Raw genomic sequence first — 25,209 nt, 5'->3', positions numbered from 1 at the left:
AAAGGTTAAATCAAATTAAAAGGTCCTTGTTGGATGTTTTACATGGCTGGCTAAGTCTGAGATAAAGACTAAAAGAGACACAAATCACTACAGTGGAACATGATACAGTTATACATATTTGTATGTCACATGATGTAATGAGATGTACCTAGCATTCCAAGCAGATATGATGATGATGACAAATCTGTTAAATTAGTTATATATCACCAGTGTATGCCGCGTTCACGTACTAGTCGGAACTAGGAAACTGWCGAAAATTGCTGAGTTTTCTAGTTCCAACGCTGCAATAATCATACACGAGTAGTGGGCCAAGAAGGGTGCAACTGCAGCCTGCAATTTGGGGCGTTCKTGCATGTGGGCATTCCTGCATCTGCATGAACCTCTCTTTATACTTCTATTGGTCCATTTTTAAGCTATGACTCCAGTACATAGGCGGGAGTCAGGGGCACTCCAGTACAGTAGGTGGCGGTAATGCACCATAACATTGGATGCCAACTGCCGATTAACCCCACAGAAGAAGAGGCGAGGCGACAACAGTAGCTACCAATAGCTATTACGCACCAGTAGCAAAAATGTGTATAACTAAACTAGCTAGTTAGCACATTGTGTCGCTCCAGCCTCCCACCTGCTGTACTAGCGGGAGGCGGGGGGCGACCGGTATACAGTGTCCTTCGCCCCACCTGTTAGGCACTGTTTTCTCGCAGTTCTGTTAACAACAGACCTGCCAGGCGGGAGTGAAAAAACTCAGATAATACTTTTATTTCCCTTTTGACCCACATTCATAGGGGGGTTCTGCTTGGGGGTTCATGAAGGAACCAATGGGATGCTCGAGGGGGGGGGGGCGTTCCTGTAGATGCAAGGATGGCCACATGCAGGAACGCCCCGAATTACAGGCTGCAGTTGCACACTTGAGTGGGCCATGTTTCAGGTTATATGCACACAAAGGTGAGGCAATTCTGGTTCTCGCAGTCGGATGACGTGGCTGAAAGTGGCGGAATGTGTAAGCCAACAACCGGAGTTACATTATTCAACGGTTTCTTCATCGTCTTCGACTTTGATTGGCGAGTACAAGCCATGTGACATGTTTGCGTCAATCACATGCGAATGCGATGTGAGCTCGTGAGGCAATTTACYKCATATGCGTCTGAAGAGCATCCTAAAAAACTGCCACTGTCATACAACCAGGAAGAAGGTGGGATAGCCCTAAGAAAGCTAACATCCCAAATCGGTAAACTTACCCCCAGAAAAGGATGGGGTCTTCCAGGTGGAAGATTGCAGTTGTGGCCTTTTTTTCGTTTGCCGAGTTATTAATGCCGATCGAGGCAGATGAACACGAACACACGGTAAGATCATTTGAGGCCGATTGAAAATGAGAAGCCTTGTGTGTGGTGGTGAAAATAATGGACGTTCTGGCTCTAGCTATATTATTCAACCGATTAGCTTATATTTGAGATAAGAGGAATAATGTATGTAGTTAATATTTTAGGTTAAACACTTTAAAGGTTGATAAATAATTAATACAAGAACTAACGTTCGCGAACAAGTTAACGTAGGGGACCACGTAGCATTAGCTAGCTAACGTTTTCTAGCAAAGAAGCTAGCAAGTAAAGAAGCTAGCAAGTAAAGAAGCTAGCAAGTAAAGAAGCTAGCAAACAGTAGTTAGCCAGCCAGTGACATCCGTGCATAGTAGTAGGCCTAGCTACATCTGATTGAGGGCAATCATTTGCTTAAACAGTCATCCATAGTATTTGGTTATTTAGTTGCTTGACTTGCTAGTTAGCTAAATAATCCAAAATATCTGCTAGGAATATGTCCTAGCCAACTAGCTGGTATGTCAGTGCGAAGACTGCATATCCGGTTATTCAGGCCTGTCATTCTATGTAGGACATCCAATGATCAAGACGAACGCAAAACGCCTTCCGTGTTTTCTGGTATTATTGGGAATGACATTATTTTGCACGTCTTGATTTGTGGTTTGATCATGCTTCAACCTGATGTAGTACCGTAGCCAGCTATTAAGTTTGCATCCGCACTTAGTGCTGAAGGAAAATCTGTCTAGGTAACGTTAACTAACTACACAACCAGCTAGCTGCATGCAGACATCCTTAGTTACCAATGCCATGTTGTCAGTGTAAATGTGATCAGGAGAGTTTTTGCATTGATAAAGCACGTATCTACATTGTGTTCTGCCAATAACTGTCAAGATGAAAACGACTAACGACAGRGCTTGAACTTGATAGCTGTCACTCKGGTTGAAAAGARCTGTATGCATTTCGTTGCTGTTGACTCATGCTTGTATGTCATGTGTGCATTGGTTTTGACATGGGTCATTAAATAGTAACTTTATMTATTTTTGTCACAGACAGCTGATATCTGACTATCTTTATGGCTGGAAGCTGCTTGGAATAGACTACCATGTTGGCTGAATAGAATACCGAATGGTGCCATCTGACGACAAGCAAAACAAGTATAGCATGTTTGAAATGTGTAATGTCTTTCTTTCCCTTTGTAGTACACAGATAAAGAGGAGGTGGTGTTATGGATGAATACGGTGGGGCCTTACCACAACAGACAAGAAACATACAAGTACTTCTCCCTGCCCTTCTGTGTGGGCACCAAAAAGACCATTAGCCACTACCATGAAACGCTAGGAGAGGCTCTGCAGGGAGTCGAGCTGGAGTTCAGTGGCCTAGACATCAAGTTCAAAGGTATCCAAAAAGCTACACCCATAGGCAGCTGTACCTTTAATAAAGAGTTATATTATTAGTCARTATTTGATCAGCATTGTTTGATTTGGAGTAGTCAATATATTCTTTCCTAGCATGAGGTTAGATCCAAAAGCAGCCTACACTTGCATTTCTTATTGTAGTGTGTTATGCCATACTAATACCAACACGTTATGTTGTTTTGTTCTCACAGATGAAGTCATGCAAACAACGTACTGTGAAATCGAGCTGGACAAAGCCAAACGGGATGCCTTTGTATATGCCATTAAGAATCACTATTGGTACCAAATGTACATTGATGACTTYCCCATCTGGGGTGAGTGATCTTGCTACACAGCCTGTTGCGACTTGTACTGTAATTTAGTTACGAGGATTCAAAGTCATGCTCCAGAGGCAGGTGAAAAGAAAGCATCCAAATGTTCWTTCTGAACATTCTACTTTTCTGGGCTTATCTGTTGCCTCTCACACTGGTTGTTATAGAAAGTAGTTTGACCATTACAAAGGTTATCTATGGAAAAGCCTAGTTCACCATGGCTGAGAAGGGCCCAGTTCTGTAATGAGGAACGTCTTAAACATAGAGGTCTTTTACATTGAATGGTGCCTACAAACCACATTTTCCTGAACTTCATTGTATTTGGGTTCACAGCAGATCTTGTCATTGGGCCTATAGTTGTAATGTGAATCAAAGGGAAACAATCATAAATATATACTTTTGTATATATAGTGTATGTGGACACCCCTTSAAATTGGTGGATTTAGCTATTTCAGCCACACCCGTTGCTGTCAGGTGTATAKAATTTAGCACACCGCCATGCAATCTCCATAGACAAACATTGGCAGTAGAATGGCCTTACTGAAGAGCTCCGTGACATTCAACATGGCATCGTCATAGGATGCCACCTTTCCAAAAAGTCAATTGGTCAAATGTCTGCCCTGCTAGAGCTGCCCTGGTCAACTGTAAGTGCTGTTATTGTGAAGTAGAAACGTCTCAGCCGCGAAGTGGTAGGCCCAAAAAATGTTTTTGTCTGTCCTCATTTGCAACACTCACTACTAAACTGCCTCTGGAAGCAACGTCGGTGCAATAACTGTTCGTTGGGAGCTTCAAGAAATGGGTTTCCATGGTTGAGCAGCCGCACACAAGCATAAGATCAACATGCGCAATGCAAAGCGTCGCCTGGATTGGTGTAAAGCTTGCTGTCATTGGACTCTGGAGCAGTGGAAATGCGTTTTCTGGAGTGATGAATCACGCTTCACCATATGGCAGTCCGACGGACGACTCTGGGTTTGAGAAATGGTTTATCGAGATTGGTGTGGAAGAACTTTTTTTATTTATACATTTTTTACACCTTTTTCTCCCCGATTTTGTGACATCCAATTGGTACTTATGGTCTTGTTTCATCGTTGCAACTCCCCAACAGACCCGGGAGAGGCAAAGGTCGAGAGTCATGCATCCTTGACCTGCCAAGCCGCGCTGCTTCTTAACYCTGCTCGCTTAACCCAGYAGCKAGCTGCACCAATGTGTCGGAGGAAACACCATCCAACTGACGAACGAAGTTAGCTTGCAGGCGCCCGGCCCGCCACATGGAGTTTCTGGAGCACGATGAGCTAAGGACGATGAGCTTTTGCCTCTGCCTAGCTTCTTCCCATTGACTTTTTATTCTGAAACTCCCCAGTATTTGCCAATGTCAAGCATCCAAATCAAATTATATTTGTCACATGCTTCTTAAAAACAACCAGTGTAGACTAACAGTGAAATGCTTACTTACGGGCCCTTCTCAACAATGCAGTGAGAAATAATAGAAAAGTTAAACACCCAATAATGAATACACAATGAGTCTTGGCTATAGACACAGGGCACTAGTACCGAGTCGATGTGCAGGGGTACAAGGTAATTGAGGTAMATATGTGCATATAACTAGGAATAAKGTGACAACAGCGCACATAGCAACAGCGTATGTGATGAGTGCAAAAACGGTAAATGCAGATACACTGAACAAAAATATAAACGCAGCATGTAAAGTGTTGGCCCCCATGTTTCATGAGCTGAAATAAGAGATCCCAGAAATGTTCCAAATGCACACAAAGATTATTTCTCTCAAACTTTGTGCACAGATATGTTTACAAACCTGTTAGTGAGCGTTTGCCAAGATAATCCATTCACCTGACAGGTGTGGCATATCAAGAAGCTGATTATTACACAGGTGTACCTTGTGCTGGAGACAGAAAGCCACTCTAAAATMTGCAGTTTTGTCACAGCTGTCTTCAAYTGTTGAGGGAGTGTGCAATTGATATGCTGACTGCAGGAATGTCCACCAGTGCTGTTGCCAGAGAATTAAATGTTCATTTRTCTACCATAAGCCACCAATGTCGTWTTTGAAAATTTGCCAGTACGTCCAACCAGCCTCACAATCGCAAACCACATGTATGGCGTTGTGTGGGCGAGCGGTTGGRTAACGTCAACGTTGTGAACAGTGCCACATTGTGGCGATGAGATTATGGTATGGGCAGGCATAAGCTACGGACAATGAACACGATTGCATTTTATCGATTGCAATTTGAATGCACAGAGATACCGTGACGAGATCCTGAGTCTCATTGTCGTGCCATTCATCCGCTGCCATCACCTCATGTTTCAGCATGATAATGCCCGGCCCCATGTCGCAAGGATCTGTACACAATTCCTGGAAGCTGAAAAGGTCCCAGTTCTTTCATGGCCTGCATACTCACCAGACATACTGTACCCTCTATCTAGCGCCTTGGGGATGTCAAGCGGTTACCATACCAAGTTGTGATGCAGCCAGTCAAGATGCTCTCAATGGTGCAGCTGTAAAACCTTTTGAGGATCTGAGGGCCCATGCTAAAGCTTCTCCACCTCCTAAGAGGCATTGTRATGCCCTCTTCATACCCATACCATGATGTAGCCACCACCATGCTTGAAAATAAGGTGGGAGTTACTCAGTGACYTGTTGGATTTGCCCCAAACATAAGACTTTGCATTTAGGCCAAAAGGTGTATTCCTTTTTGCAGTATTACTTTAGTGCCTTGTTGCACACACGATGCATGTTTTGGAATATTTTTTTWACATTTTGTATATTTCTTTTCACTCTGTCATTTAGATCATTATTGTGGCGTCACTACAATGTTGTTGATCTGTCCTCAGCGCTCTCCCATCACAGCCATTTAACTCTGTAGTTGTTTACATTCACCAATGTCCGCATAACATCACTGAGCAGTTTCATTCCTGTCCTGCTGCTCAGTTCAGAAGGATGACTCTGTMTCATGTGTCTGGGTGGTTTCATACACGATCCACAGCATAATTATTAACTGGCCGTGCTTAAAGAAATATTCAATATCTGATTTTGTTATTGTTACCCATGTACCAATCACTGCCCTTCTTTATGAGGCATTCGAAGAGCTCCCTGGTCTTTGTTGTTGACTTGATATTCAATACTTGACGGAGGGATCTTTACAAATGGTATGTGTAATCAAGGACACTAACCACCCGGGCCACTACCTGTTCACCCCGCTTCCATCCAGAAGGCGTGGTCAGTACAGGTGCATCAAAGCTGGGACAGAGAGAAAGAAGCTGTTATTCAATCTCAAGGCCATCAGATTGTTAAACAGCCGCCACTAGCACAGAGAGGTGGCTGCCTACCTACAGACTTTAATAAATGCAACACTGGTCACTTTAATAAATGCAACACTGGTCACTTTAATAATTCCACTTTAAGAATGTTTACATATCTCGCGTTACTCATCTCATGTATACTGTATCATTCACTATCTATTGCGTCTTAGCCGCTCTGTCACTGCTCATCCATATATTTTATACTTATATATTCTTATCCCATTCCTTTACTAGATTGTGTGTAATAGGATTTGTTGTGGAATTGTTAGATATTACCTGTTAGATACTGCTAGGCTGTCGGGTCTCGAAGCATAAGCATTTCGCTACACATCTGCTAACCATGTGTATGTGACCAATATAATCTGATTTGTTTGGGGGACGGAGGAAGGGACATTCAAAAATCATGTCAACCCCTATTATTTCACACAGTGAGTCCATGTAACTTAAAATGTGATTTGTTAAGCCAAATGTGACTCTTGAATTTAGGSTTGCTTAAATAAATGGGCTCACTACTTATGCAATGACTATTTTACTTATCTATTACTTATCTTATCTATCTACTTTGACAGAGTTTTGTGTTGATTCAAATGACAATGAAATCCATTTTAATCCCACTTTGTAAGGCAATACATTTTGAACAAATCCAAGAGGTCTGAATACTTTTGCAAAGCACTGTATGTATGTACAAATATATGTATGCACAGGAGGTGGGGCAGATGGCCCAAGTTTTCATACCCATACTGAATACTATTCTGAGTATGAATAAATATAGACTTTGGCCCTGGATCTGCTTACTGCATTCCACACTTGCCAAGTTGCCAGTACATTTCTGGTAGCAGTGCATTCATCCCACACCTCTTTCTATATTCTAGGAATTGTCGGTGAGGCAGATGAAAATGGAGAGGATCATTATCTGTGGACTTACAAGAAATTGGAGATCGGCTTCAATGGCAACCGTATTGTCGATGTCAACCTGACAAGTGAAGGCAAAGTCAAGCTTGTGCCCAACACAAGAATTGCAATGTCGTACTCTGTAAGTATTTGCATTTTCTTGTCAGAGATGGGAAARGGGACTGGATTGTTCTATTATACACAGGGTTGAATACGTATTTTGAAGTGTGATGAAATTTTTCCACGAGCTTTATATTGTTTTACATAAAGTAAGGTCACCTATGTCGTCATCATCCATACGTGGCTCATTCGCCAAAGGAACAATTGAGTAAAACGTCTTTTTTTTTACCACAGGTAAAGTGGAAGAAGTCGGATGTGAAGTTTGAAGACAGATTTGACAAGTATCTTGATCCATCTTTTTTCCAACACCGAGTAAGTTTCTTCTCAGAAAAAGAATGCAATTTTGCACTGAACTACACAATACAGCCTGTTTGAACAATTCTCAAGGATGCCATGTTCTATAATCAAGCAGAAGAATCTAGGGAATGTGAATTTTCCATATTCCCCGTGGTGTGGTAATGAAACGAATGTTTTTCCCTTTAGATTCACTGGTTTTCCATCTTCAACTCCTTCATGATGGTCATCTTCTTGGTTGGCCTGGTGTCCATGATCCTGATGAGAACGCTAAGAAAAGACTATGCTCGATACAGCAAAGAGGAGGAAATGGATGACATGGTAACGTTTCATGGCCTCGGTAGCATTAATGACAGAAACTTACATTGAACAACATACACTTTCATATTTTGCTGTAATAGTTTAGGCTCCAGTGCTTCGTCTGATTTTGGCTAGCTGCATGTCCTTTCGTCTTTAATGTACCCCTGGCCCTTTCCCGCTTCTCCCTGCTGCAGGACAGGGACCTGGGGGATGAGTATGGATGGAAGCAGGTACATGGAGACGTGTTCCGGCCGTCCAGCCACCCCATGATTTTCTCCTCCCTTATTGGCTCTGGATGCCAGATCTTCTCGGTCTCTTTCATCGTCATCATCGTGGCCATGGTTGAGGATCTGTACACTGAGTAAGTGATGGGCGCCACCTGCAGATAGAAACCTAATAGTGTGTTTCTTCACTGCTGTCTAACGTGTGTGTGTGTGTGTGTGTGTACGCACAATGCGGCTTCCCATTTGTCTCTACAGGAGAGGATCCATGCTGAGCACAGCCATCTTTGTGTATGCTGCCACCTCTCCCGTCAATGGCTATTTTGGCGGAAGTTTGTATGCAAAACAAGGAGGTATGTAAGGGTTTTTCTTAAAAATAGAAACTCAGTTCCTACACAGCACAATTCGATTATTACTGCACTCTGCAAGGGCAGTTTTGCTGACCAGAATATTGTCACCTATGACATTTTCTMAACCTGAACATGGAGCTTGGGTTGTCAAACCATTGTTTGTGYTACCTGGTGTAGAATACTGTTTGAAACCTATTGACATGGGTATTGACAAATTAGGCTACATTGTTAGTGTGATTGTGTAAATAACACATGGTGCACCCTACATAACACATGGTGCACCCTTATGATAACTGATGATGTTTGATCCTATAGGCAGACGATGGATTAAACAGATGTTTATCGGGGCCTTCCTGATCCCTGCCATGGTGTGTGGGACAGCCTTCTTCATCAACTTCATCGCCATGTACTACCATGCCTCCCGAGCCATCCCCTTTGGCACCATGGTGAGTTTAGAGTGTCGACGCCCACTCCCTCCGCTTAGCCAACACCTGCCTAAACAACTAGCACATTTTCTCTCATAGAAATTGGCATGCCGATTTATTCCGTCTTCCTATTAGTGTGTATATCAAATTAACCAAAAAGTTTATTTTTGGAAATATTGTTTGCTCTRACTATGAAACCTTTCTCATGGATTCTACTATTGCATTTTGTTTTCAGGTGGCTGTTTGCTGRATTTGTTTGTTTGTTATCCTGCCACTCAACCTTGTGGGGACCATTCTGGGAAGAAACCTCTCTGGCCAGCCCAACTTTCCTTGTCGAGTCAATGCAGTGCCACGGCCAATCCCTGAGAAGAAATGGTAWCTATGACTCTGYTCTTTTTTGTACAGCATTACTTAATAATAGCCATGTATGTTTGACATTTGTTTTCATATTTTATTGGAGGCCCAAGTGCTGATATGGACTGTGTTTGCTCCTTGTATACCTCTGATTGTAGACTATTGGTGACACTCTGTTAGTGTTGGGGGTTGATTGTAAATTATCACATTTTACAGGTTCATGGAGCCAGCTGTCATTGTCTGTCTGGGAGGAATCCTTCCATTTGGTTCCATTTTCATTGAAATGTAAGTCCTGCCTCACTTTAACCTCACTATACTATAAACTCGATYCAGGTAACTACCAAAATAAAGYAAATACTTGAGTAGATTAGGGTTCTGGCAGCTCTTATGTTGTTGAATCAGGTGTGCCAGTTTAGGGTTAAAACAAAAATATGAAACATCTGGGGTGGGCACGAGGAGAGTGTTAGGAAACCCTGCCTTAGAGGGCAAGGTAAATGCCAATAAATACACAGCCATTCTGAGTGATCACKTTCAACCTATGGTGACTCATTTCTATCCTGATGAGAGTGGTCTCTTCCAGGATGACAATGCCCCCATCCACAGGGCACGAGTAGCCACTGAATAATTTGATGCGCCCGAAAACAACGTAAATCAGGGGTTTCAAACTCATTGCACTAGTGTCTGCTGGTTTRTGTTTTTTTCCTTTCAATTAAGCCCTAGACAACCAGGTGAGGGGAGTTCCTAACTAATCATCGAACTTAATTCATTAACCCAGTAAAACAAAAACCTGCACTCTCTCGCCCCTCTGTGGAATGAGTTTGACATYTGATGTAAACCATATGCTAGGGATCAACTAGCCAATTTTTGTATTGAGCGGATMGTCAGGGGGCCGGAACATAACTACAAATAATTTGTAGACTSTAAATTGACCGCAAGCAGCCCAAACGGATATAATATTTGACTGAAACATAATAATTTCACACCTTGCTTACGTTTTGGTTGGACGTCCACAATATATATTGTAATTATGCGTGGGAATACTTTGGAACAGATTTCCTAAATTAAAATCACCTGGAGCCGATTGATTTTAATTTTTATGTCCAACAATGTTATTGCGAAGAACTTCGGGGAGCCAAATAAAATCGTCCGCGGACGCCAGTTGGTGAACCCTGCCATATGCCAGGGCTGTCTCGGTCACCAGATCTCAACCCAATTGAACACTTATGAAAGATTCTGGAGCGGCGTCTGATTATGAATTTTCCACCACCATTAACAAAACAACAAATTGTATAGATTTTTCTTTTTGTATAAGAATGGTGGCACATCCTTCCAATAGAGTTCCAGACACTTGTAGAGTCTATGCTTAGGCACGTTGAAGATGTTTTGGTGGCCCAACGCCCTATTAAGACACTTTATGTTGGTGTTTCCTTTGTTTTGGTAGTTACCTGTATGTCTGCATTTAGCAGATCGATAATTCACCATATAAAACCTGTGCACGGCTGGAAGTGGAAATGCATTGTTTGCTTCTTATTCTCCAGGTACTTCATCTTCACTTCATTTTGGGCCTACAAGATCTACTACGTATACGGMTTCATGATGCTGGTCCTGGTTATCCTCTGCATTGTCACCGTGTGTGTCACAATTGTCTGCACTTACTTCCTCCTCAATGCTGAGGACTACAGATGGTGAGTTAAAGACAGAGCCAGCAATGTATGTACTTGTCTCTGCGATTTACATGAATCATTAATGAATTAAATGGATTAATTCCATTTATTAAATGGAGGGACCTTGTTGTGTGGGCCTTATACGCCACTTGGTGTGATTAGGCGTAAGTATAATTGCATGTCTAGCTGAAGAACTATGACACAGCTGAATTCAGGATTTTCCTGAATACAAAATGTACTGTAACACACTATCCTCAGGCTGGCTATGGTATCTGTGCTTTTTAATTTAAGTTCTCRGTGTTTTTTTTCTCCTCTCAGGCAATGGACAAGCTTTCTCTCTGCTGCATCCACTGCAGTTTATGTTTACATGTACTCCTTTTACTACTATTTCTTCAAAACAAAGTGAGTTCCAATATCATTTTTATGATATAAAATACATATTGTACACAACTGAAGTAAATCATCTGTTGACTGTAGAAAACCGACTAAAGCATTCTGTCATAGATTAGGGATGGGTGCTAGTACTCAATTCAAATACTCAATGTACAAATGAAACGGTTTAGCAGGTCAAATGTATAATCACTGACAGACTTCCCCTCTTAAGATGTGTTTATTGTTTGGACTATGTCAGGTGCAGTGAACATTTTTATTGAAATCATAAGTATATTTGCGCAATGAGCACTTTTTGTCTTTCAAATACATTGTTAGTTGTTTGGTTAGCTAGCTAGCTAATTTGAGCCATATTAGCATTAACATGAAATCAGTCAAAACACGACACGGTATCAAGAACTAGATGAAACTAGCTAAAACAAGTCACTTACGATTCCCCACAAGGCAGTTTCTTGTCATTGTTGGTAGATATCTGGCCATCCAGAATCACAACTCACGGACTTCACTGCCCCCATTGAAGCGTGTGAATCGTTTTCGCGWCGTTGTCAGCTAACCCATCTGAGGTTGGAATAATACTGTGAAATTGTGAAAATTCAGATCATGCCCATTTAGTGTAAGAGCTGTTTTGAAAAGACCACCTGAAATTTCAGCCTGCTGTGCGATGGAGTTTTGGCCAGCCTGGTGATAAGTTAATAGACTAATAAGAAAGAGTTCCAAACCTCTCTGCTAATAATAGCTAGTTTTCAGTTTTACCCGACCCACTCAGGTACCACTCCCAGACAGTCCTATCAAATTCTTGCTTGAGAAATTACTCTTTGCTAAGAATCTTTTTGTTTCCTTTCAAGATTTTTTTTGTATTGAAAACGATTACAATAAGATACTTGTTACACTGAAATGATTTGATATTGAGATCTGCGTTTGGACCTCAAGTTTTGTTTTCAGTTGTGTAATTGGATAGTATGCAGCCAACTTTTTGCCTTCAGCCTAACATGCGAGTACTCCAATATTTTCAGGAAAGTGCTCGAACATAGATTTTTTTTACCAAATGCCCATCCCTACATACAGTACTGTATGTGTATGAAAGAAGTTTCAGCAGTGTCTTCCTGTGTATTACTTCCGCTGACAATTGTTTTGTCCCATCTGTTTCAGGATGTATGGTCTGTTCCAGACGTCCTTTTACTTTGGCTACATGGCAGTGTTTAGTTCTTCTCTGGGAATTATGTGTGGTGAGTTCTACTTCTCTTTTCACAGCATCTGATTTGATCCGAGTATTGGAATTCTTATGATATTACAGTTTAGGCTTTGGAGGTTATTCCGTAAACGCAATAATCTTTATATGTAGCTCAGAGAGTGGCAAACATACATGGTTATTGATGCAATGACACATTACAACAATATCTTTTGTAGGAGCTGTTGGGTATGTGGGAACAAGTGCCTTCGTGAGGAAGATCTACACAAATGTGAAAATTGACTAGGACAGATGCAAGGGATCCACAGATAAGCTGACGCTTTCCCCAACATTTTTTTTTGTTGTTTTTTTGCGGTATCTCACTTTGTACAAATGTAGTTCTCCCTTTTCTGAATGAATTTGAATGTTGCAAAACAAAGATTGTAACAAGAGCAAAACTGCGGGGGAAAGAAAATTCTAACAGGTTCTGTTTTTATCAATTGCATTCAACCCAACGTTCTGAAGCAGATGCCGTTCCAAGATGGCATGGCTTCCCCTTTCCAATCCAGTCCCACCCACCACCAGAGAACATAAAGATCTTTATTATGGAATAGTCTAGCTCTCTTCAGTGAAGAGGCCATATCGAAAGCCTTTGTTCTATTGTATTAGAATATCGGAGAGTTGGGTTTGCGTCCATGCTCTGACCTTGATTCTATTTTGTATTACTGTCACTCAGAATTCCATTGTATTATTGTATTCTGACTTCCACATTCATTTTTACTAGCTACACTAGACACTGAACATATACTGGATGTTATACTAACTTATCAGAGTTAGAACCATTCCCATATTTTGACTATCTAATTTCCAAATACAGTAGTTTAAAATCAACCAACCAAGATAAATATTTTAGGTCTGCTGTAGTTTGCTGTACAGATGGGGGGGYAAAACATTTGCGGAAGGAACGAGTGATCAACAGTTGGTTTTGAAGTACAGTATAAATGACAGATTGTTTTTAAATGGATGTTTGATGTGATTCAATTTCCCACTTAGGCTTATGTTTTCTTAATGTTTGGGTTTGAATGAAGTCTACTTGTAAAGATAATATATGGATAGGGGGAAAAAAGTGTATATAACCTTAATAATGTAACTTTAGATGTAGATCTCAAATGTATTTTGGTTGTACAGATTTACTACAGGGTTTTTTTGGGGGCTTTTTTTAAATCATTCGTTTATAAACAAAAATATATATTTTGTTTTTTTTTCTGTTTTGGTGCTTGGGATGGGGCGGGTGGTGCTGTTATCTTGCCTGAAATTGCATGAAGTTTCCATCGAAACATATGCTTATCAAATTCCATTTTGTTTGGCCATTCGTTATATCTACATTTCTTTCACTTTCCCTGGTTGTGGACATCTCATGTAGCAGTCTCAAATTCAAAGAAGTGTGTGCTGGCTGCTTGCCAAAGAGTGAGATGACGGAAAACTGACTGTTTATTTGGTTTGATGTATGCTTTAAACAGCTCTCCATTCTTTGGTCAGCCATGTCTCTCACGTTTATCTTTGGTTTTCATAACCTGAAACATTGTGAATGTCAGACGAAATGAGGCAATAGTGCTAGTTTCCACAGAAGTGACATTTATGTACACTTAACTAGGTGTGTTCATAGCTACATACAGTGCTGCAGTGTTTTAAAACCTTTTTGTTGTTGCTGTAAATACAGTATGTACCTTAAATGTATGAGAAGTGGCAATACCTTTCTCATTTCCAATACTGAAGTTGATTTTTGGCACCTCATGTTGTGTACTATATGTCAAGACATTTTAAACCTGCATATATTAACTTGCTGTAAAAAATGAACAAAATAAACATCTTTATGTACAGGGGTTATACGGGCATGGTTTGTATATGGTTACATTGTCTGGCTTATACATTTTGTAACTGATTCCTTTCTTTTTTTCAACTATCCAAGACCAGAAGCAATATTCTTTGAACACTGTTTTGGGAAAATACAATCTTTGTGTATGATCACACTTTTTAAATCGGTAGAATAAACTGTTGTGCTGGCTGCTTTTCCCTTTCCTTATTTTGACATTGTCAGACCTCAATCTCTTTACAATATTCATTTACATGCTCTTTTCAATTTTAGAACCATTKAAATAATGCAAACACATGTAGGCTCAATACTTGCAATGTGATGAAAGGGAAACTTTATTACATTAAGTTCATGAAGCTAGCTAACAGGATGAAATGTTTCAACTCCGACAACTTTCAAGTCTTTTTTTCTGATTGCTTTGAACACAAATGCAGCTTTTTTAAAATCTAAACCTAATGGAAAATTGTTGGTATATCTATTCAGTGTTTTCTTTTCCAGTTGTGGATAATTTATTGAATATTAAGCTGTGAAGTAAGTGCGAGTCCACTAGTCGTTGACCTTCTCAAAGTACTCCTTTGAACCTTCGGGAGTTGGCTTGATCTGAAAAAGAAGAACTGATGAGACCAAGACTTTGCTACAAATTTTTTGCCGCTTGTATTTATTTCAGATGTCTGAGGGCCTGGCGGGGTAGTGAAAGAGGGCGTGAAGGGGAGTGGCCTCACCGTAGGAGAGTCAGGGGTCCAGCTAGCAGGGCACACTTCACCGTGAGTCTCCACAAACTGGAAGGCCCTCACCAGACGCAGGGTCTCATCCACAGAGCGGCCCACTGGCAGGTCGTTGACGCTCATGTGCTTCACCACCCCATTTGGATCAATGATAAACAGTCCCCTAATGGACAAACAGACAACTACTCAATGTCAGGGAAGAAATCCATATATACAATGTCTAAAATTCAATGTTGATTTACTCGAGGCAGTTTATGGTCTGAATATGTATTTACAGTTGGTTATTAAAACTCATTTTTCAATCACTCCACAAATTTCTTGTTAAACTATAGTTTTGGCAAGTTGGTTAGGACATCTACTTTGTGCATGACAAGTAATTTTTCCAACAGTTGTTTACAGACAGATTATTTCACTCTATCAATTCCAGTGGGCCAGAAGTTTACATACACTAAGTTGACTGTGCCTTAAACAGCTTGGAAAATTGCAGAAAATGATGTCATGGCTTTATAAGCTTCTGATAGGCTAATTGACGTCAGTTGGAGGTGTACCTGTGGATGTATTTCAAGGCCTACCTTCAAACTCAGTGCCTCTGCTTGACATCATGGGGATATCAGCCAAGACCTCAGAAAAAAAAATGTAGACCACGGGTCTAGTTCATCCTTGGGAGCAATTTCCAAACGACTAAAGGTACCACGTTCATCTGTACAAACAATAATACGCAAGTATAAACACCATGGGACCACGCAGCCATCATACCGCTCAGGAAGGAGACGCCTTCTGTCTCCTAGAGATGAACGTACTTTGGTGCGAAAAGTGCAAATCAATCCCAGAACAACAGCAAAGGACCTGGTGAAGATGCTGGAGGAAACAGGTACAAAAGTATCTATATCCAGAGTAAAAACCGAGTCCTATATCGACATAACCTGAAAGGCCGCTCAGCAAGGAAGAAGCCACTGCTCCAAAACCGCAATAAAAAAGARTACGGTTTGCAACTGCACATGGGGACAAAGATGGTACTTTTTGGAGAAATGTCCTCTAGTCTGATGAAACAAAAATAGAACTGTTTGGCCATAATGACCATTGTTATGTTTGGAGGGAAAAAGGGGGAGGCTTGCAAGCCGAAGAACACCATCCCAACCGTGAAGCACAGCTGTGGCAGCATGTTCTGGGGGTGCTTCACAAAATAGATGGCATCATGAGGATGGAAAATTATGTGGATAGATTGAAGCAACAGCTCAAGACATCAGTCAGGAAGTTAATGCTTGGTCACAAATGGGTCTTCAAAATGGACAATGACCCAAAGCATACTTCCAAGGTTGTGGCAAAATGGCTTAAGGACAACAAAGTCAAGGTATTGGAGTGGCCATCACAAAGCTCTGACCTCAATCCCATAGAAAATCTGTGGGCAGAACTGAAAAAGCGTGTGCGAGCAAGGAGGCCTACAAACCTGACTCAGTTACACCAGCTCTGTCAGGAGGAATGGGCCAAAATACACCCAGCTTATTGTGGGAAGCTTGTGGAAGGCTACCCAAAATGTTTGATCGAAGTTAAACAATTTAAAGGCAATGGTACCAAATACTAATTGAGTGTATGTAAACTTGTGACCCACTGGGAATGTGATGAAAGAAAGAAATAATAAATCATTCTCTCTACTATTATTCTGACATTTCACATTCTTAAAATATTCTAACTGACCCAAAACAGGGAATTTTTACTAGGATTAAATGTCAGGAATTGTGAAAAACTGAGTTGAAATGTATTTGGCTTAGGTGTATGTAAACTTCCGACTTCAACTGTGACATGAACACATCTTATACACTACAGTGCATTTGGAAAGTACTCAGACCCCTTGACTTTGTTACATTACAGCCTTATTGTAAAATGGATTAAATTATTTCTCATTAATCTACACACAATACCCCATAATGACAAAGCTAAAACAGGTTTTTAGAAATGTTTGTGAATGTATTAAAAATAAAAAACAAATAACATATTTACATAAGTATTCAGACCCTTTGCTATGAGACTRGAAATTGAGCTCAGGTGAATCCTGTTTCCATTGATCATCCTTGAGATGTTTTTACAACTTCATTGGAGTCCACCTGTTATAAATTAAATTAARGGGACATGATTTTGAAAAGGCACACAKCTGTCTATATAAGGTCCCAGAGTTGAAGGTCCCCAAGAACACAGTGGCCTCCATCATTCTTAAATGGAAGAYGTTTAGAACCACCAAGACTCTTCCTAGAGCAATCGGGGGAGAAGGGCCTTGGTRAGGGAGGTGACCAAGAACCCAATGGTCACTGACAGAGTTCCTCTGGAGATGGGAGAACCTTCCAGAAGGACAACGATCTCTGCAGCACTCCACCAATCAGGCCTTTATGGTAGATTGGCCAGATGGAAACCACTCCTCAGTAAAAGGCACATGACAACCCATTTGGAGTTTGACAAAAGGCACCTAAAAAGGACTCAGACCATGAGAAACAAGATTCTCTGATCTGATGAAACCAAAATTGAATMATTTGGCCTGAATGCCAAGTMTCATGTCTGGAGGAAACCTGGCACCATCCCTACGGTGAAGCATGGTGGTGGTGGCATCATGCTGTGGGGATGTTTTTCAGCGGCAGGGACTGCGAGACTAMTCAGGATCGTACAGAGATCCTTAATGAAAACCTGCTCCAGAGCGCTCAGGACATCAGACTGGGGCGAAGGTTCACCTTCCAACAGGTCAACGACCCTAAGCACACAGCCAAGGCAAAGCAGGAGTGGCTTCAGGATAAGTCTCTGAATGTCCTTGAGTGGCCCAGCCATAGCCCGGACTTGAACCCGATAGAACATCTCTGGAAAAACCTGAAAATAGCTGTGCAGCGACGCTCCCCATCCAACCTYACAGAGKTTGASAGGATCTGCAGAGAASAATGGGAGAAAATCCCAAATACAGGWMTGCAAAGCTTGTAGCGTCATTCCCAAGAAGACCCGAGTCTGTAATCGCTGCCAAAGGTGCTTCAACAAAGTACTGAATAAAGGGTCTGAATACTTATGTAAATATGATATTTACATTTTTTTTGTTGTAATAAAGTTGCTAAAATTTTGAAAAAACTGTCTTTGCTTTGTCATTATGGGGTATTGTATGTAGTAGATCGATGAGGGGGAAAAAGCAATTTAATCCATTTTAGATTAAGGCTGTAACGTAACAAGATGTGGAAAAATTGACGGGGTCAGAATACTTCCCGAATGCACTGTATATTGGGAACAGGGTGCCGTTTGGGAGGCACCCATAGTTACTGTACCTCAGTGCAATGCCAGGGCCCTCCAGAAGTACACCATAGTCTCTGGACACCTGTTTGTTGAGGTCTGCRAGCAGGGGGATGTGGATTTRACCCAAACCTCCAGCCTGAGAATAAGACGCCATGACAAATGATTAGCATGCAGCCACACTGTCTGTATAATAATACTATATGGGATTTAAAGCATCTTTCAAAAAAAACAAGGACACTGTAGAGCAAAGAGTGTAAAAAAACTTTTTAAAAAAGGGATAAAACAATTCAAATTGAAYTAAAAGCTACTTAGCTTAAGCTAGGGCTGAGTAAGGGGGKYYGSWAAGTTGAGGGGAAAGCCAGACTGAACAGGTGGGTTCTGAAGCTGGTTTTGAAAGTGGTGATGGAGTCAGAGTTGCAGATGGCAGAGTTCCAGAGTTTGAGGGCAGTGGAGCTGAATGCCCAGTCCCCCATTGTCTTGTCTTTGGGGTGGTGAGTAGTCCAGAGTCAGAGGAGCAAAGACAGTGGGAGGGAGTGTGTGTGTGGAGGAGGTCAGAAAGTTATGGAGGGCCTTGTAGGTGAGCAGTAGGATCTATTGGTACAGTGCCTGTCTAATAGTACAATTTCAGCCTATTTTGGTGGGATGGAGTTTTGGCCTGCCTCCMGCAGTAAATTAGTTAATAGACAAGAGGGTTCCAAACCTCTCTGCCAATAACAGCTATTTTTCAGTTTTCCCCTCCCACCCAGACAGTCCTAGCAAAATTCTTGCTTGAGAAATTMCTCTTTGCTAAGAAGCTCTTTTGGTTTATTTTTGATCATTTTAATTGAAAACAATCACAGTACTTAATTATTACTTGATATTGAGATAGAAATAGCTGCATTGGACCTTTAAGTTCAAAGACACACCAGAATGGCWTTACAAGAGGTGTCGAGTGTTCCTGAGTGGTCCAGTCTCCAATTTGACTTCAATTTGCTTGAAAATCAGAGACAAGTTTTGAATATTGCTGTGCATTAATGATTCCCAATCAAATTTACAGAACTTGTGCAAATTTMACAAAAACAATGGATAAATGTTGCCCTAAGTGTTSTGCAAAGTTGGCATAATCGTATTAAAAATGATTCACATCTGTAATGGCTGACAAAGGCACTTCCACCAAGTATTAGCTCTACGGTGTGAAGACATCTTATGTTTTTAAATGTTTCATTAATTAGAAACAAAAAAATATATACGTATTCCTTTTTAGATTGAATTTTAAGGCAGCAAAAATGTGAAYACTSTGCAAGGGGTGTGTTGACTTTCACTAGCGGCTGTATGTATATAGAATAATGGTAAGTCTATGTACACCAACTGTACCTTGCGTGGGGTGTTTATCCATGCCAGGTGGGTGAAGTGAGAGTCCACTGACACGCCCACCACTTCACAGTTGATGTCATGGAACTCGCTGGCCTTGTCACTGAACGAGATGATCTCTGTCGGGCAAACAAATGTGCTGTAAGGAGACAAAGAAATGTTTTTAAAAAACATATATAGAATGTCACATCCACAATCTCTTGCTTAGGTATCTGTAGTGCAAATAGAATAGGCCTCTAAATAATTCCTTAAATTCTGAAGATGAATAAAGTCACAGATTGTGTACACCACATGCAGCTAATCAAAGCAATCCATTCCTGTCCAGAGGAATAGCAATACTCACAAATCGAGCGGGTAGAAGAAAAGAACCAGGTATTTGCCCTTAAAGTCATCTAGGCCCATCTCCTTAAACTCGCCATTGTGGACAGCTGTAGCTTTAAAATGTGGTGCATGTTGAGTGACAGCTGGAGCCCACTTAGCAGTACCTATTGGGAGAAAGATATTAAATGAATAACMTTGATTCTATATTTACATCACAATGACAAGAAGTGCATCTGTCTCTCACTTTGATCAACTTCATTCCCTGTCCTGAAGGTCTACAGTCAATACCTACTGGTGGATAAACAGGCTTTCTGCAGTGCAGGASGGGTGAGAATTCTTGAGGCCTTGCTCACTGAAGTTCCATGTGGCAAAGCTGCTTTCAGTCCTCCAGATGCAACTATTACCTTGATGTGAGCAGTGTTCATTTCATCAACAAAAATGGATTAAAATATCTGTCYAACATGTATTTTTTATGTGGCAATTGACGAGACTGACTAAATAAATATATAACTGAACTAAAATTATTTTAATTTCAGTTGACTAAAAAGAGATGAAATTATCTCTGTGGCTAAAATCGGACTACTAAATGGACTGGACATGAGCTTTTGGAGAGATTGAGAGCTTTTCTGTAATAAGTAATAAGGTGACTCTCTTGTTTCCCCGTAGCTAACCAGTCACCACCAGCCTTCTAGTTAGATACCCTTTGCCTGGTTAAGAAACACATGTCTCTTTACGAAATTAAAAACAATAGCAGCATTGAGTTTAATAGTAAAACAACAATAAGATAACGTATATATTTTTCTCTCACTTGAGGATAGAAAAGTAGGCTGTCTTTTCATTTGTAGTCTCGCTCAACCCTCCCACTTTCCCCACTGCATTTTATAACAAGGTTATGTAGTCAATATAGCCTCTTTTCCTCAGAGAAAACGTATTGATTCTAGCCCTTACCATAAAAAGATTTAACTCATAATACATGCGCTATGTTTTTTTCTATCGTGCATTGGCCAGCAGCATTTTACATTCATAAAGCATATCGCGGGCCGTTCTAAAACTAGGCTACTTGCGGGCAAAACCGTTAACCATTTGTTTAGGCTACACCTTTTTCAATCGTGTTACCTCATTAGTTAGCTATAGCTAACAACCTGGGGGCGCGTTCAGAAGGACGCAAGGTTTTGGAACGTTCAGATTGAAATATGCTATGTAGAACAAACATGCCTCTCTGACATGTTGAAAAGGGAATAACGTCTGCTCTATTCATGGCATTTCTATCTGCAACGTTCGAGAACGTTTTGCAACTGAGCATGGCCCTGGTAACATTACCAGTAGCCTATATGCAAATACTTGGTGGCACATAAAGAAAGGGAAAGGGATAGCAAACAATTTGACTAAATTCTTCTTGCCACTACGCTACATCTGACTGGGTAGATAATTTTATTTTGAGTTAATGTGGACTCAGTGACATAGACAGTCCACAGACTTGAGCACTTGGACCAGGACTCGAGCCCTGTTACTCAGACTTCAGCCATTGGTACTTGTGACTCAAGATTTAGTGACTTGACTGACTGCATCACTGAGCGAACAGTCATTAGCTCCCGTTCTACTTTTGGACATCAATGTGGCTGCGGTMTCTGTCGACCGTTGATAACAACGGCAAAGCGACCGAGTGACGGATCTGGTGATTGTGCTACACGTCTGTTTGTTTTGTATGTAATATTTATGTGGGCTGAATTAGGAATTTACATGGCCAGATAATTGTTATACTGTTTATGATTTGTATATGTCTGCTGTTGGGAAGAGAATAGGATGTTATGCAGAAAAATATGTTGGTAGGACAAGGCGATGTATGTTTGTGCACATGGAAGTCAGTGATTACAGTGCCTTCAGAAAGTTCACACCCCTTGACTTTTTCCACCTTTTGTTGTGTTACAAAGTGGCATTAAAATCGATTTGTCGATTTTTGTTAACGATTTACACAAAATACTGTAATGTCAAAGTGGCAGAAAAATGTGAACATTTGTAAAACACTAATATATCTTTATTACATAAGTATTCAATCAATCAAGTTTATTTTATATAGCCCTTCGTACATCAGCTAATATCTCGAAGTGCTGTACAAAAAACCCAGCCTAAAACCCCAAACAGCAAGCAATGCAGGTGTAGAAGCACGGTGGCTAGGAAAAACTCCCTAGAAAGGCCAAAACCTAGGAAGAAACCTAGAGAGGAACCAGGCTATGAGGGGTGGCCAGTCCTCTTCTGGCTGTGCCGGGTGGAGATTATAACAGAACATGGCCAAGATGTTCAAAATGTAGTATTCAACCCCAGGTCGTATTCAACCCCAGGTCGAACATGTTACAATCACCTTTGGAAGTGATTACAGCTGTAAACTGGGTACATTTCTAAGAGCTTTCCACACCTGGATTGCGCAACATTTGCCCATTTTTATTTCAAAATTCTTCAAGTTCTGTCAAATTGGTTGTTGATCTTTGCTAGACAACCATTTTCAGGTCTTGCAATATATTTCCAAGTAGATTTAAGTACGGAGAAAATATGGAAAGTTGTACTCAGTAATGTGTTGTATTGGATTTGCCCCAAACGTAACCATTTTATTCAAGACAAAAAGTGAATTGCTTTGCCAATTTCTTTTTGCAGTATTGCTTTAGTGCCTTGTTGCAAACAGGATACATGTTTTGGAATATTTTTATTATGTACAAGCTTATTTCTTTTCACACTGTCAATTAGGTTAGTATTGTGGAGTAACTAAAATGTTGTTGATCCATACTCAGCTTTCTCCTATCACAGCCATTAAACTGTTTTAAAGTCACCATTGGCCTCATGGTGAAATCCCTGAGTAGTTTCCTTCCTCTCCGGCAACTGATTTAGGAAAGAAGTCTGTGTCTTTGTAGTGACTGGCTGTATTGATACACCATCCAAAGTTTAATTACACTTAAAATATTAACCCAACATGTAAAGTGTTGGTCCCATGTTTCATGAGCTGAAATAAAAGATCCCATWAATTTTCCATACACACAGAAAGCTTATTTCTCTCAAATTGGGAACAAATTCGTTTACATCCCTGTTAGTGAGCATTTCTCCTTTGCCAAGATAATCCATCCACCTGACAGGTTTGGCATATCAAGAAGCTGATTAAACGGCATGATCATTACACAGGTGCACCTTGTGCTGGGGACAATAAAGGGCCACTTTAAAATGTGCAGTTGTGTCACACAACACAATGCCACAGATGTCTCAAGTTGAGGGAGCATGCAATGGCATGCTGACTGTAGAAATGTCCACCAGAGCTGATGCCAGAAAATGTAATGTTAATTTCTCTAACATAAGCCGCCTTCAACATTMTTTTCGGACACGCAGACCACGTGTATGGCATCGTGTGGACGAGCGGATAACATTCCACAATCAACTGCCTGATCAACGGTATGCAAGGAATAAGTCGCTATGCATGAGGAAAATGGTGGACACACCAGATACTGACTGGTTTTCTGAGCCACACCCATATTTTTCTTTTTTTAAAGATGCAACCAACAGATGCATATCTGTGTTCTCAGTAATGTAAAATACATAGATTAGGGCCTAATGAATTTATTTCAATTGACTGATTTCCTTATTTGAACTGTAACTCAGTAAAATCTTTGAAATTGTCGCATTTTATATTTTTGTTCAATATAATAACTTCACCATGCTCAAAGCGATTTAGAATGTCTGCTTTTATATTTTTACCCATCTACCAATAGGTGCCCTTCCTTGAGAGGCATTGGAAAACCTCCCTTGTCTTTCTGGTTGAATATGTGTTTGAAATTCAATGCTCGACTGAGGGACCTTACAGATAATTGTATGTGTGGGGTACAGAGATTAGGTAGTCATTAAAAAATTATTGCACACAGAGTGAGTCCATGCAACTTATTATATGACTTGTTAAGCAAATGTTTACTCCTGAATTTATTAAGACTTGCCATAACAAAGTGGTTGAATACTTATTGACTTAAGACATTTCAGATTCATTTTTATTCATTTGTACAAATTTAATAAACATAATTCCACATTGACATTATGGGGTATTGTGTGAAGGCCAGTGACAAAAAAAAATCTGAATTTAATCCATTTTAAATTCAGGCTGTAACACAACAAAATGTGGAAAAAGTAAAGYGATGTGAATACTTTATGAAGGCACTGTATGTTTACTATAGGTTAATGAGGCAATACAAATGTGATGTGAAAATGTGACAAAAACTAAAGCGCATTTAGTTGACTAAAATGGCCCACTGTTTGTGATTTTGAAAATACCTAGACTAAATCATTATTCAAATGACAAAAATGGCCCTAAGACTTAACGATATATTGGTCAAATCGACTAAGACTATAGACTAAATAACATTTGTTTTAAAAGAGTGCCAAAATGAACACTGACGTTAAAGAGGGCAAGAGAGATACATTGCACATCGTGACAACTGTTATTGGCGCTGAAGAGCATTAGACACTTACTATAACAAATGATTGCATATTTAGAGTTTTTACTTAATTTGGCATTAGCTGCTAAGCCTTTGAGCAAAGGGATTTGTTCTGAAGACGGTCACGCAGTTACAGTGACGTTYCCGTCAAGCTCTCAGATGAGACTCATCGCAACTATTCTTACAATTGGCATTGTCAATTTATATAGCTACAACGAAATTATAAATTGCCATTATACAGTTTGCATTTCAATGCAGCACACTACTACTGGTAACATAAACATATATTTCTAAATGAACTTACAGAGGTCTTTAGTAGTCTCCCAACGGTGGCTGCCATTTTGTATTATGACGTTGTTTTCGGCGTCATACAAATCTTTTGCGCAGGTAGGCTGCGTAATGGCACTTAACTTATGTAGCTAGGTAAAACACATTTGCAATCCCTTGTAAAATTGGCTTTTTCAATATGTATATATATATATATAAAGAAACCCAGTTTCTGCAAATGTCTTGATTTTCTTGATCACGCTTGGCTATCTGCACAGCGCTCAGCTCGCAGGCTCTCGTGAACATGGCAAACAAACCCCTGCCATGTGAGCTTCTTCTTCTTCTTCTTTTATTAGGTTTAACGGTGGTTGGCATTCAATAAATGTTGCAWTACCGCCACCTACTAGACTGGAATATAATC

At 40.5% G+C, this 25,209-nt stretch overlaps 2 protein-coding genes across 2 annotated transcripts; one reads left to right on the top strand and one right to left on the bottom strand.

Annotated features, from left to right (window-relative positions):
* Window positions 1–1,157: 1,157 nt before the first annotated feature.
* LOC111952039 (transmembrane 9 superfamily member 3) lies at window positions 1,158–13,473 on the top strand. The gene is made up of 15 exons (XM_023970473.2): window positions 1,158–1,343; window positions 2,513–2,708; window positions 2,920–3,042; window positions 7,227–7,387; window positions 7,600–7,677; window positions 7,849–7,980; window positions 8,154–8,320; window positions 8,439–8,533; window positions 8,846–8,976; window positions 9,191–9,330; window positions 9,526–9,594; window positions 10,848–10,994; window positions 11,292–11,375; window positions 12,513–12,589; window positions 12,771–13,473. Exons 1-15 carry the CDS (start codon window positions 1,251–1,253, stop codon window positions 12,836–12,838), a joined length of 1,761 nt encoding a protein of 586 aa, XP_023826241.1. The 5' UTR covers window positions 1,158–1,250; the 3' UTR covers window positions 12,839–13,473.
* Window positions 13,474–14,721: 1,248 nt separating this feature from the next.
* Window positions 14,722–24,932, bottom strand: LOC111952040 (thioredoxin-dependent peroxide reductase, mitochondrial). The gene is made up of 7 exons (XM_023970474.2): window positions 24,826–24,932; window positions 20,351–20,462; window positions 20,081–20,222; window positions 19,741–19,876; window positions 18,420–18,523; window positions 15,127–15,292; window positions 14,722–15,004 (listed from the first exon to the last, which is right to left on the bottom strand). Exons 1-7 carry the CDS (start codon window positions 24,859–24,861, stop codon window positions 14,951–14,953), a joined length of 750 nt encoding a protein of 249 aa, XP_023826242.1. The 5' UTR covers window positions 24,862–24,932; the 3' UTR covers window positions 14,722–14,950.
* Window positions 24,933–25,209: the final 277 nt, after the last annotated feature.

The sequence above is a fragment of the Salvelinus sp. IW2-2015 genome, linkage group LG25 (assembly GCF_002910315.2).
Source record: "Salvelinus sp. IW2-2015 linkage group LG25, ASM291031v2, whole genome shotgun sequence".
NCBI lineage: Eukaryota > Metazoa > Chordata > Actinopteri > Salmoniformes > Salmonidae > Salvelinus > Salvelinus sp. IW2-2015.
This window is presented reverse-complemented; position numbering and strand designations above follow the sequence as displayed.